The sequence below is a fragment of the Chroicocephalus ridibundus genome, chromosome 10 (assembly GCF_963924245.1).
Source record: "Chroicocephalus ridibundus chromosome 10, bChrRid1.1, whole genome shotgun sequence".
Taxonomy (NCBI): domain Eukaryota; kingdom Metazoa; phylum Chordata; class Aves; order Charadriiformes; family Laridae; genus Chroicocephalus; species Chroicocephalus ridibundus.
This window is the reverse complement of record NC_086293.1, coordinates 974996-988626: the sequence shown is the minus strand read 5'-3', so window position 1 is coordinate 988626 and position 13631 is coordinate 974996. Positions and strand designations below refer to the sequence as shown.

At 46.3% G+C, this 13631-nt stretch overlaps 1 protein-coding gene across 10 annotated transcripts in view; it reads right to left on the bottom strand.

The window, feature by feature from the left end:
* Positions 1-13631, bottom strand: part of WNK2 (WNK lysine deficient protein kinase 2) — a 123965-nt gene that overhangs the window by 27403 nt on the left and 82931 nt on the right. For 9 of the 10 annotated variants that reach the window (XM_063348280.1, XM_063348281.1, XM_063348278.1 and 6 more), the window contains 10 exons: positions 12075-12240; positions 11878-11994; positions 11547-11714; positions 11265-11310; positions 9963-10079; positions 7946-8991; positions 6396-6459; positions 4807-4862; positions 4044-4729; positions 2601-2815 (listed from right to left, as the gene is read on the bottom strand). In XM_063348280.1, the coding sequence (XP_063204350.1) occupies positions 2601-2815; positions 4044-4729; positions 4807-4862; positions 6396-6459; positions 7946-8991; positions 9963-10079; positions 11265-11310; positions 11547-11714; positions 11878-11994; positions 12075-12240 (2681 nt within the window). The remainder of the gene's footprint in view (positions 1-2600; positions 2816-4043; positions 4730-4806; positions 4863-6395; positions 6460-7945; positions 8992-9962; positions 10080-11264; positions 11311-11546; positions 11715-11877; positions 11995-12074; positions 12241-13631) is intronic. The other variant, XM_063348279.1, reaches the window with a different exon arrangement.

The window sequence follows — 13631 nt, the reverse complement described above, 5'->3', positions numbered from 1 at the left end:
TATTTTCTGCATTTTTCAGAAAGGCTGGAGCCAGGACATCCCAAGGAGGAGGAAATTCAACCAGGGCAAGTGTAGGGTGCTGCACCTGGGGAGGAATAACCCCCTGCACCAGGACAGGTTGGGGGGGACCTGCTGGAGAGCAGCTCGGTGGAAAGAGACCTGGGAGTCCTGGGGGACAACAGGGTGACCATGAGCCAGCAATGGGCCCTCATGGCCAAGAAGGCCAATGGCATCCTGGGGGGCATCAAGAAGAGTGTGGCCAGCAGGTGGAGGGAGGTCATCCTCCCCCTCTGCTCTGCCCTGGGGAGGCCACGTCTGGAGCACTGTGTCCAGTTCTGGGCTCCCCGGGTCAAGAGGGACAGGAAACTGCTGGAGAGGGGACAGCAAAGGGCTACCAAGATGCTGAGGGGACTGGAACACCTCTCTGATGAAGGAAGGCTGAGGGATTTGGGTCTCTTCAGTCTGGAAAGAAGATGGCTGAGGGGGGACCTTATCAACGCTTATAAATGCTGAAAGGGGGGGTGTCAGGAGGATGGGGCCAGGCTCTTCTCAGTGGTGCCCGGGGACAGGACAAGGGGTAACGGGCACAAACTTGAGCATGGGAAGTTCCACCTAAACCTGAGGAGGAACTTCTTTGCTGTGAGGGTGGCAGAGCCCTGGCACAGGCTGCCCAGAGAGGTGGGGGAGTCTCCGTCTCTGGAGACATCCCAACCCCGCCTGGATGCGTTCCTGTGCCACCTGCTCTGGGTGACCCTGCTCTGGCAGGGGGTTGGACGGGATGATCCCCAGAGGGCCCTTCCAACCCTATGATTCTATGACTCTACTACGGAGGACTGCTGAGATAAAGCGAGAGCTGCAGAAGTGCCCGAGTAGGAGGATGAACGCATGGGATAACTGAGCAGAACATGTAGGTTTGCTCTCAAACACGAAAGGTGAAAGGAAGCAAATGGAGAGAAATAAAAGGTTAAAATAAAAAGAAATAAAAATAAATAAAAATTTATAGCTATCTATATATACATAGATACATGTCTATATATAAGTATCTGTATGTATATATCTACCTAAATGGATATCCCAGGTAAAGAGGCCTTACCACCAGAATGTCTTTGTAATCATTTGTTCCATGAATTTATCAGCGAAAGCATGTAACCGTGGAAATGACAATGATATCAGTAACCGTCTTAGAAACTGCCTGCCCTTGGTCCCCGAGAAAGGACCTAGGAAGGCCAAAAAATGAGGAACCTACATAGTCAAGGCTGAGAAGACTCAGGCACGAATACAGATTCTCGAAGATAATGTGAACTGTACACAGTGCCTCAAAAAACTGGAAAATATCACCGAAGAAACGTATGCAGGAAAGCACGCAGCCAGGCGGCACTCTGACTGAGCAGATTTCTGTTCTCCAACTGAAGGTGACAGGAAAAGAAAAAAAAAAAAAAGGAGAATTGGGGCATTTTATGCAGAAAGAAGCTTAAATTCTTTGGACTAGGGTAGCATATTGATATGAGCCAAGATCCATGAGCAGAGGCAGATGTGGGTTTTGTGAAGAGACAGGGGGAAAAATGGCTACAGAGAACCCAAGAACAAACTGGAAACTGACTGGGCCAAGGATATCGGACATTGAGAACATACCATCACAAGGAAAGGAAGTAAAACCTCTGCGTGCCAGCCACGCAGCAGCTACAGAGGGATAAAGCACTGAGCATGGCTTCAGTTCCCACAGGCAAGAACACCGAGATTCACGATGGATCACAGAACATCTTGCCTCTGAATAGCTTTGCTTTTCCTATCTCAGTTGAAATCCTTAATTAAAAGCAAAAACCTCCAAAACTCTCTGTCTGTAATGAAGATTGATGCAATGAAACTCAAAGTGGATGTATGATGCAGTATCTCTGAAAACAAGAGCTACCGAGTTTGAAATACAGGGTTAATGCTGGAAGTGCTGCTGCTCCTCTAAATAACAGCGTGACCTATAAGTTGAAGAAAAATTATTCACATTCTATTCTACATTTTGCCAAAGAAATAGGTACTGGTGTATACCAACATTTCCCATCTGAATCATATCTTTATATTTTCCGATGACTCAAGACTGTGCTACTGTTTGAAAAATCTCAAACTATTTCAGATGGTCAAAGCATCCATCACACTTTTATAACTGTTTTTACCTCCCATCCTTTGGGGGAGCAAATGCAATCCAATCTTATTTATACGGTACCTTGTAGGAAAAAATAAACAGCGTCAACAAGAGACAGCACATAATCAATAGCGGGTAACAGCCCCTAAGAAGTGAATACAAACATCAATAAATTGCATTTGGAGAAAGGATGAGAAAATGTAACCAGGCTGGACTCCAAATGAAAGCGGAATATTGTTTCTCCGCCAAGCGTTGTAACCGATGCAGAGAGGTCTGCATGGCCAGCTGTAATAAGCCTGTCCCAAAGGATGCCCCGCTTCAAAACCAGCTCGCAGCACGCAAACTTGAGTCATAGTATTAAAACCAATCAAAATTAAAGTGCCTTTCCTGCAGTGCATGCAATCGCACAGCGGAACCACACCTGACACCAACAACAGGCATATTGAAAGCAGCTGGGTGTACCTACTTGTGCCTGACGTTCCACTCCTGAGCTGCTGGACCAGAGGGTTTAATAGTTTTCCACCTTTCAATTTATTTTTGCTGGTTCTTCGGCGACGGCCGCTTGGTGGGGCTGAGTGCAGGAACCCCAGGTTGGGAGGAAGGGGCTTCCCTAAGCGAATATACAGTGCCTCTATCTCGTTCTTCTGCTGAGTCTGCAGTTCAGCAATTTCTTTCATATGCCTAAACATAAAAAAAAAATAAATAGAGAACTCCGCTAGCGATGTAGTTGAAAAAGCATCACATCTTGACAGCATAATTAGTTACAAAAAAAGAAACAAAACAGTCTTTGGTTATAAAACAATCAACTGCTCATCCAAAAGTATGTGAAGTTTTAGCAATCTACCCAGCAAACATGGTGACTGACTTCTCAAATATTCACTTATAAGACAGAATTCAACATCCTCAGTAAAACCAACGGATTTTGACGTGAGATCTGACAGGAACTCCAAACTATTCCAGAATTTATCTCTTCAAACCAGTGGTTTTCAAAAGAGTTAAGTCTCAAGGCACGTACATCAGTTTGGAGGAGTTCAACATGAGGAAAGGCAAAACCGCTTCCCATAAAAATTCCATTAGTACATGAATCATTACCTTATTCATAATGCGGATTTCACGATGCCATGAAGGCAGCTTAAAGGTACTGCTGTTTTAAAAAGATGCATCATCTGTATTCGGTAAAACCATTATACCATAAAGTTTAGCATTTGGTTAAACTAGCATCTAATACTAGTTTTTACCCATCACCTGCCAGGAAAGAAAGAAAATATTCAAACTTAAAGCAGGTGGCTCTCAGGACTGGCAGCACGATGGGCTCCTGCCAGCCTCGCCCAGCCTCCCGCTGAGACTGGACCAGTGACTTGATGAGAGACCCGGCGGGAGGCAGAGCGAGGGTCTTGCCTGCCTAACGGATGCTCAGTTATCTACCATAAAAGTGAGTCTGGGAACAGGGATGGGTCTGTAGGCCCCATAGTCTGCATTACCCCTGCAGAGAAGGGCACCGAGAGAACACTGTGGCAGCTGTCTACGCAGGCATCCAGATTATTTTTATGCTGCCTTAAGTAGTGTCCACGCGGGAACCTCCTGTCACGTGCACCACAGGTGCTCTTGTTCGCTGCCGTATCGACATAGCTTTTCAGTACGGAAACCGGACATCCCAGCAGACGTGTTTTGATGTTTAAAAAAGTTATTATTGAATTGAATTATTCTTCTAAATGGAATTAACAAATAAAGTGACGCCTAAAAGGATGCAGTGTGACATTTGGGGAAAGGTCCGGGCGATGCCCAATTTGCCCAGAACCTGTTTACTCATTACAGCGATGAAAACCACATATTGGCTCATCATATGCAGAGACGCTGCCCAGGTATCTGAACACAAGCTTCCCTAGCGCTGTTTGCAAACCCGACGTACTTTTCTCTCAGGTTCTGCAATTCTTTCTTCATATCTGCATCTTCAAATTCCGAGTCGTTGTCGCTGCTCATGTACGACGACTGCGAGTGGAAAGACGTTATGTTGATGGTGGGAATTTTTGTTCCTTGCCCGTTAGGTGAATCGAGGCCTGGCGAGCTAGCTTTGCCAGATCTTTGCAGGAAAGCAGCTGCTTTTTTAATTAAGTCAGTGGCTGCGCTGCTGCTCGGGGGGGAGAGCTGGGCAGCAGCCGCCGGCTGCCGATGGAAAGGCTCATCGGCAGAATCACTCGAACCCTGGTCACAGAGGACATCGACGGAAGAGGCTGTCTGCACCCGTCGGACAGCCGTCTTCAGGTCAGGGCTGGAAGGGAGCTCATCCAAATAGACATCTGGGGGTGCCGAGAACCTTAAGCAGTGTGGCGCTGTTAAAGTTAATTCATCCTGCGTGCTGATCACTGAAAACCTGCCAATAGTTTTGGCTGGTGTACCGCCATCATGAGGTTCAGCCTGTTTTCCATAGGAACCAGAGTCTAGAGAGTCATCCCTTTGAAGGTTATTTATCACCCCATCTGCTGTAGATATCTGCGTTACACTATCTGTGTGTGCCGACGAAGTCACAGTCTTTGCCTTCTCGCTCCTTTTAGAGGTTTCCATCTGTTTAGTTATGCGTGACGATGTAGGTGCAACCTGGCGAAAATAATGGAGATTAGTTTTGAAAGTAGCTGTACCTATCAAGTATAAAACGGCTCCCGGTTTTGGCTCACCTGAAGGAGGCCTTTTGCTGTAACGGCAGGAGCAGAAGTGATGCTGGCAGCTGAACCTGTTTTACAAGTTGGAAAAAAAAATAATTCACTTTTGGAATGCTTTAGTATAGTAAAAGCTAGTGTGTTAACTGCGTTAAACTGAAGTGTGATAAAACGTAGCACGGAAGAATAATTTAAATATCCCATTTTTGCAATACAAAATTAGGGGAGGCAATATCAATGACAATATAAAATGTTTTGCGGGCAGGTATTCTCTTCAATCTATTGATTTAGGGAATTCAAATACCAATAGGAGTGTGGAATTTCATTAACCAGTTGAAAATTTTTAGGGAGAAAACCAGAAGAATGAAACCTGCGCGGTACATTGGGCCTGCATTACTAGCGTGTTCTTGATGTCTCAAAGAAGTAATTGTCTCGGCTACTCATGCACACAAAATGCTGCAGTTGACCACAGATGGACAGGTATTTCACACCGTTCACTTGACAGATACCGACACCGACAGTTAGAAGTGCCTGAGAAATTCAACGCACATCGCTGGAAGTGGAAATTATAAGCTCCAGAGATGGCCACTTGGCCCACAGAAGCACACAAGATGCAAAATATCAGTGGCGGTAATCAAGACACGATTATTTCACAACCGGGAAACTGGTGTGGAAGTTAAACCAATAAAGGCAAGCAGACTGCTGCTTTCTTACGGCACTTCGCACAGAGCGAACATAAGGCAAAAATCTGTCACTACGTAGCTCTGAAATGGTGAAATACATCACTGCTTGATGGTATCTAAGATTCATCAATTTTACGACCAGCGCTACACTCCACTTGCACACCCTCCTCCGTGGCGAGCAGATGAACGCAGGCTACCCACCTACAGCTTTCCCCTCTCGCACTGACCTAGGAGCAGGGGACGATCCACGTCCACCGGGACAAGAACGATCTACGCTGCTGCACAAACCTGGCAGCCAGCTTTGCCACGACAATCTCAAAAAAATATGTATTATAAACCCTCCCCAACCCAACCCATGACAGCAGGAGCAGTTTTGGGTTCTTCGGCCCTTAAAGCTTCTCATGACTTCCAAGACAGCTAAATGGAGTGCAATAAATACCCAGTTTCTCACCATGGTTCCTACTATGTCATTAGGGAAAGTGCCATTCTACCTACAAGTACCTAAAGAGAAGTACTCTTTACCAGTTCTCCACGGGACTTCATTGAAAGTCTTACAGGCTTCCCCCCAAGGGTGCACCCTCAAGCATGTTATTTTTGGCAACACATTTTTAGGAAACCCAGAAAATCCAACGGACATTTTAAGGGCACTGGGAATTTATTATTGGGAACGTGGCCTTCCACGTGAATGCCCCATACCTACACCACAGACAGGTATTACATATTTACGGAGGCAGTTTCTTTCTAGGAAGCTTGCCAGAAGTGAGATGTTTAATATTAGTTGTATTACAAATAGGATGAGAAATGCCCTGCGCTGGGCATTCTCTGCAGGTAACCAGAAGGGTGAGCAGCGAGGGGACGCCGGAGCAGAGGACCGCACACAAGTACAGCTGCATCACTGCCGTTCATCACCGAAAGGTGCATTACCTTTTCTGCTTGCTGACCCACCTCTCGCTTCTGAGGAACGAGCCCCGATGCCAGTGACCTCCGACTTTTCGAACATTCGGTAAAAAGTAAAAAGAAAAAGAATTTCAGTCGTGCGCACAGGGCAGAAAGGCAACGCATTCTCCTTCCCTCTTCTCTCCCTCTCTGCCTTCACGCTATTGTGCAATATTAAACTATTTTATGGTGTCTGTGGAGGTGGCCGCCTAGCTTTTCCTTCAACTCCTCCATTTTTTTTCCTCCCTTGGAATTAAAAAAGCAGTGGCAGCGTCAAAGAGGGAACTGCAGCCTAAGTTACTAAAAACAGGATAAAAATTATATATAGACTATATTTTAAAAGTATTTTATTATATTTATATGTATTTTATTTATTATATTTATAGTATATTTTATATTATATATATAGTAAAAGTTAAACATATCAGTTTGGGTTTTTGTTCTGGTTTGCTTTTCCAGCCAGGCTGTACATTCTTCATCTGTGTGTCTGTCTTCAGAAATTCTACGCCTCTCTTTTCTTACTGGCACAGATTTTAACGGGACAAATTCAAATTACTGGAGAGACACAACACCTTTCACAGAGAGAGAATTTCATCTGCTGTAGAAAGTAATTTATTTTAAACAATATGCTCTAAAGAGTTCCTCAAGTGCAGCCGTCTTTCCTGTAACATCTTTGAAGCAGTTGACAGAGTTCATCCAGCTGACACTACCCAGCACAGCCTCATCATCCCTGCTAGCGTGATGGAATTACCTCCAGAAATGCTCCTTTTCAAGCAAGATATACGCTGATCTTCTAGCAGCAAGTGCTGCAAAACTATTGAATTTAATAAACATGATTTTATCTGAAAGAATGCAGCGCAGGCGCACAACTGAGACACCGAGTAAAGAGCGCCCAGAGCACCTGCTCCAGCTTTCCTTAGACGCTTCCCAGTGAAGTCTTGCTCTGCCAAGTTCAGGGGAAGACAAAAGAAATCATTACTGGAAGCAGAGCAAGCTTTGACCTACGGAGTGTCTGCCTTTAACTGCAGCACCTGAACAAAGCAAAGGCTCCCAAAGTGTTTGTTTTATTCAGACTGACTTGGAAGGTAGGCTTGATCACTGCTATCAATTTATATATAAATGAAAAAAATCCCTACTGAAGCATCAGCACTTGAATGACTATACCCCTTGTGTTCTACGCTCTTGAACCAGAAAAAAAAATTACCACATTTCTGCCTGCTTTGGAAACAAGACACGTGAGGAGGAAAATGAATTAAGGTATCGCTTTTAAACCCAAAGGAAAAATTTGTCTTTCACTAACAAGCATTTATGTAAAGTGAGTTGGTATGCAGCTGACAAAGTCAAAATCTGAGAGAACTTTCACACTGGAAAGCAGTCAACAGCCAGAAGGTAATATACCCCTGAGCAGAAGTGTAAAATATTTGGAGAAGCGAGAAATCTGTACAGGTCCCACCACAGGGTCGCTGGTTCTGGGCTGTGCTGCTGTTGCCAGCAGCTGGATTTGGGGGTGTAAAGGGCAGAGTTGTGGCTGGACTCACCCGCGTTGGGTAGGGGCACATCTCAGAGGGTACGGGTGGCACCGGCTGGGCCTCGGCAGCAGCTTTCATCTCCTGGCCTGTATCCGCAGCACTATGGCCGGGTTCTCTCAAATCCAACGCCAGCGTGGGAACTTGATCTTCGGGAAAAGGTGGCAAGTTAAAGTCACTGTCGCCCTGTTCTAACGGGACAGAGGTGTCCGGAGTCCCTGCTGATGCAGAAGAAGTAGGAACGTACTCCTGGTAAAGCAAGTTGCGCAGTTTCTCATCAAGGCTTTTTATCGTGTTGTCAACGAAGTCCACCCGGGGCGGTCCCTCTCCGTCGGACTCGGCGGCGCTGGGCTGCAGCAGGCCGATGCCCACGCCAGGGCAGGCCGCGGGCTGCGCCTGGGACAGCACGGCCTGCGGCTGGGACGCGGCCACCGCCGCCTGAGTGGGGCTCTGGAGCTGAGAGCCCGCCAGAGCCAGCGGGTCGGCTGGGGGGAAGGCCTGGCTCACGAAGGAGTGCTGCACCATGCCGGGCTGGCTGGCCTCGGGCAGGTGGGGGACCTGGGCCGCAGGCTGCCGCTCCAAAACAATGGCGTCCGGGAGCACGGGGAGCGGGCAGAGCTCTGCTGGGACGGACTGGTGCGGCCCAACGCTGCAACACGCTATCTCCACGTCAGGGACACACGTGCCCTCGTCGGCCTGCGGCTGGCGGTGCGGGGGAGCCGGGGCGGCCTCGGATGGCTCCTCCAGCATGGCGGCGCGGGGGGCAGGAGCACCCGGCGGGGCGGGCATCGCCGCCTTCCGTGGAGAATACTGACCCCCATTAGCAGCCACGGGCTCCAAGGTATTTGGAGCAGATCCTGGGAGCGCTGGAGCTGGAAACTCGGCCTGGCTCGGTAAGCCGGCGGAAGATGCGGCAGCAGGAACTTGCGCCAAAGAGGGCGAGGCTCCAATGGGGCTGTCACAGACCCCCGCTTGCAGGGGAGGCTGCTGACCAGCTAAGAGACCAGGCGGATCCATCACGGCAGAGCTCACTTGCTGATCATCCGACTGTTCCAGGTCTAGAAAGAGCACAAACATCAGGAAAGTTTTTAATGAGCCACCTGGAAAGAAAGAAAGTCACTGCAAAACCTCCTGGCCAGCTGCAGTGATAACCACATCTAGTTGTAACCCATTAGTGCTTCCTTTGAGAAAATAACTGTTATACAAGTCAAATTAGAACCCAAAATTGCAGGTTATGCAAGAAAGTTTCACTGAAAAGACACTGCTTATTAGAACAGTGGAGTTCTGGGCTCCCCAGTTCCATAAAGACATGGAACTACCGGACAGTCCAGCAGAGGCTACAAAGATGATTAGGGAACTGGAGCATCTCTCTGATGAGAAGAGGCTGAGAGACCTGAGTCTGTTCAGCCTGGAGAAGAGAAGACTGAGAGGGGGTCTCATCAATGCTCAGCAATAGCTAAAGGGCGGGTGTCAAGAGGAAGGGCTCAAACTCTTTTCAGTGGTGCCCAGGGACAGGACAAGAGGTAACGGACACAAACTTGAGCATGGGAAGTTCCACCTAAACCTGAGGAGGAACTTCTTTGCTGTGAGGGTGGCAGAGCCCTGGCACAGGCTGCCCAGAGAGGTGGGGGAGTCTCCGTCTCTGGACACATCCCAACCCCGCCTGGACGCGTTCCTGTGCTGCCTGCTCTGGGTGACCCTGCTCTGGCAGGGGGTTGGACGGGATGATCCCCAGAGGTCCCTTCCAACCCCTGCCAGTCTGGGGTTCTGTAACAGCAGTGACTACAACTTACCTACCTTACAGCGTAAGGCAGAGTTAAAATACTGAGACCTTCCTGAAACTCAAATAAACATTCCTAATTTGATTCAATACCAGGAATACACTTAAACACGTGACTTAACAAAATTCATCATTTTCGTCCTCCAACTAAACGAAGTGAAGCAACCCCAATTAAAACAGGTGAGAACAGAAGAGAGATGACACAGCAGCTTCAGAGAAGAAAACATTTTCTATGAAGTTTGTAAATACCTGGCCCTTCAGACTGCTGTGTACTCTGAGGTACCGGTGGAGAAAATTCTGGTGCATCAGTAGTAGGGTTTTCCACAACAGGACATATAATAAACCACCTTTTTCCAGTATGCAAAACTAGAGATGACAAGAAAATAAAAAGTAAACACAATAGTTTCCGTTCATTCCAGATCATCTGTCAAAACCTAGCCTTAATTTCTATGTTTAGAGAGAAAACCAGAACTTCTGCAGTACTAGCCAAGATTAAATCAACGGCTCCTAATTCGATTCTCATCCCTTCTGGAAAGGAGACAGTGACTCCTCCCAATTCTGCCACATATTTTAAGTTACTTGAAAAATTATTTTCAAGTGTTCAATACTTTTAGAAGGGTGATAGTTACAGACAGGAAAATTTTATTAACGGTACTGTGGACAGTTTTCTCACGATGAAAAATCTGTTCACTTTGTAAGGTTTATGCAGCTTAACTTTTCCATGTTGGAAGTTTTCTAGCTAATATTTCCTTCCACATCTTATCTCAAAGCCTGGCATATGTAAATGGCAAACCAGAACTATACACACTTTGTGACTTTCATTAGTAGAAATACAAATGTTATGTTAAAAAAGGTGTACTGACATTACATGACATTTACAGGCAAAAAATAAAGCAGATCTTTTGAGCAGAAAGCCTAGTTTGGAGGATTCCCAGTTTCTGCACTTGTCAAAGAAGTTTTAAATTATCCTTCTTCCCCCGGCAGCACGGAACAAATAGACATGCAGTAACAAGAATTTTGAAAGTGATGGTTCTTTCAGCAGAGGTTTCATTTTTTCCCACCAGCGCGCATTACGGAGGGAGTCAAGGGCCAATTCCCTTCCTATTCCGTTTGTCTGTAAAACCCGTAAGAAACGATTGTGTTCAGAAGGCCAAGATCTGCGCCCCGCCGATACCAAAGTAGATGAAAACTTCTGAGTTCGAAATTTCAATTACATTACCAACGCAAAGACAATCTTTTAGCTTTCTCTTGCAAACGTTAATTATTGTTGTGAAAAGAGTATGCTCGCCCGTACCGGCTTGACTTTTCCACCGCTGATGATCAGCGGGTGGAATTCGGGGCTTCCCTAAACGTCCCCAGGTGTTAGGCTCATGCAGGTTAGCCCTGCCATCTTCCAGGCTGCCGGCAGCAGGGACCACTGTTTACCCATATTTCTAGATGTATCTCCAACCACCGGCAACTGGTAGCTTTCCTCCTGAATCTAGCAAACTTCTGCAAACTCATCCCTCCCTTAAAGCCTGAGACGAAGTCTGTATTCAAAGGCACAGTTACCATTTTGTTGATACACGGGTGTCTTCATCTGAGACTGCCGCTTCTCCTGTTGAAAAAATTAAATGAAAACAATTGAAGAATTAGCCGTCTCGTATCAATGCAAGAGGAGCATCATTCCAAGGAGCACTCATGTAGTAAGCCTTAATGGAATAAAAGCATTGTTTTTCTAGCTACAAATTTTTATTTTTTTTTTCCCCTAATACAGCACGTAAAACTAGTTTACAGTAACTGGTTGTTAAGAAAAAAGAATCAAATCAGAAATCTTTATTTAACATTTCTTACCTCGTTCATTTCCAGCCTATCGGTATCTTGCTGGGGACTCGTTCCCTGATCAGAACTTCGTTCTCCTTCTGTATCTTCACTGAGCATATCTTCTGCTTTATCAATAATATCTTTCATTTGTTCAATAAATGTCTCTTTTTCACTCTGCAAGATGAATTCATTCTCTACCTATAAGGCCACAACAAAATAAAGAGGAAAACAGTAACATTTCAATTAATGCCCCATTCCATGGCTACCAGTCAGCTCGGTCAACAAGCGCACGTGAGAACGTGTTGCCTGAAGCAACTTGGTGCATTCAGAGACTGCGGGCAGCCGCATCGCCGAGTCCTACCATGTAAGTAGCAATTTCCTCTGGCGCGTCCCCATCCAAATCGAACTTAAAAGTCACCATTTTGTGATTGTGTGTTTCAAGCTGACACTCCACCATCTTATCCCCTGTGTTACAAACCTGCAGGCAAAGATTAACCACAGTTACTTCTGGCAAAGCCAAAGGAATCCTACAGTTACCCTCCAAGAGGTTGTACCTACATTTAATATGGTCAGTTTTGGTCTGCTGGACTTCTCCTGGCGTGAACGAGCGCGGGTAGATTTCTTATGCTTCTTCGCGGACTTTCCTTCTTGTTTTCCACTTCCTATTGCTCCTTCAAAGCTGTCACTCATCTCCTTACCCGAAGCAACATCGGGACTCATGTAGCTTTGTAAGAGACAGGAAGAAAAACCCTCAAATAAAATCGCTGTCACACCCCCCGCAGCTATACATAGGCAAGATACACTACAACAGAGACTGAAAAAAAAAAAAAAGTACATCTGCACTCTTTTTGGCCCAAACTGAGTCACTCAGTCACTGAAAGACACTCAGTAAGGGAAGGGAACTACTCCAGGTCAGGCTTGTACTCTGGCTACCACACCTATTAACAAATGATCTATTAACATTTCTGCTAATACCACAGGGAAAGTCCCATCACTTTTAATATATCGCTACATCCCCCGAAATCCCTTCGCTGCAGGGACCCTTACCGTCCCTCTCTGAACTGCACTAGGTTCCTATTTTTCTAAGGCCCAGTTTCCTCAAGTCCTGCCTGCCTGCGCTCCCAGCAGGAGGTCTAAACAGGGCCAGTTTATGTTGGTCAGAGATGAAGGAAAAAAGCGAGAAGTCAGTACAGCACCCCGTAAGAGACTGTCTCTCTGGGCAGTTCTCAAGGATCAGAAGGATGGTTTCATGCCACAATATCCCAGATGACCAGCTATCAATGGCGTATTATTTTTAGCAGCCAAAACAGTAGCCGCTAACAACCTTGTTGTAATATGACATGTACAGAAAACGTCAACATGCTAGTAATTTGCAGGAAATTTCCAGAGGTTCATAAAAACCATGTCAGGAAGGAACCTTGTAAGACCATCTGGCTTATTTATTACCCCAAGGTATGATCAGCTCTGGCTAAACCAGCCCTCACAGAGGTTTGTGTAAACTAATCTTATGAAGCTCCTGTGAGGTTTCATAACCTTCCTGGACAATTTATTCCTGCGTTCATATAGCCATGCAGGCATAAAAGAATTCAAGTCTTCCTTAAATTTAAGGCTTTTACTTCTTGTTCTGCGCTAGTTGCGCAGAACAGCTTATTCCCACTCCCTTTGCAGCTACCCCGTACGCGTAACTCCTGTGTTCGGAAAGTGAACACATTTTGTGCCTAGGATATACCCCAGATCGCACCTCTGCTGGAATTGCCAGCCGTTTGCTTCACGTGCCATTACCCTCCACTCTACCGGCGGAGAGCCCAGCTCCGGTGCCGAGTTACCTCTGCGCCTGGAAACGGGAGATCTCCCCCTCCGACTGCGAGGCACCTGCTGACACAACCTCTCCCTGCCCCTGCAGGCACGACAGCCAGCTTTTCAAACACAGTTCTGGAACAGGGAAACTGGAATTCAAAAGACGACTGAAAATTGGACGTGCCTTTCTACAACTGACTAGATAGACAAAATGAGTTCATTTTGTCTAACTTATTTATGGCCCCAACTAACCTACAGTCACAAAAAAAAATCAGATTTCACTTTCCACGCTGTATTTAAAAAGTGGTAAGTTCTCGG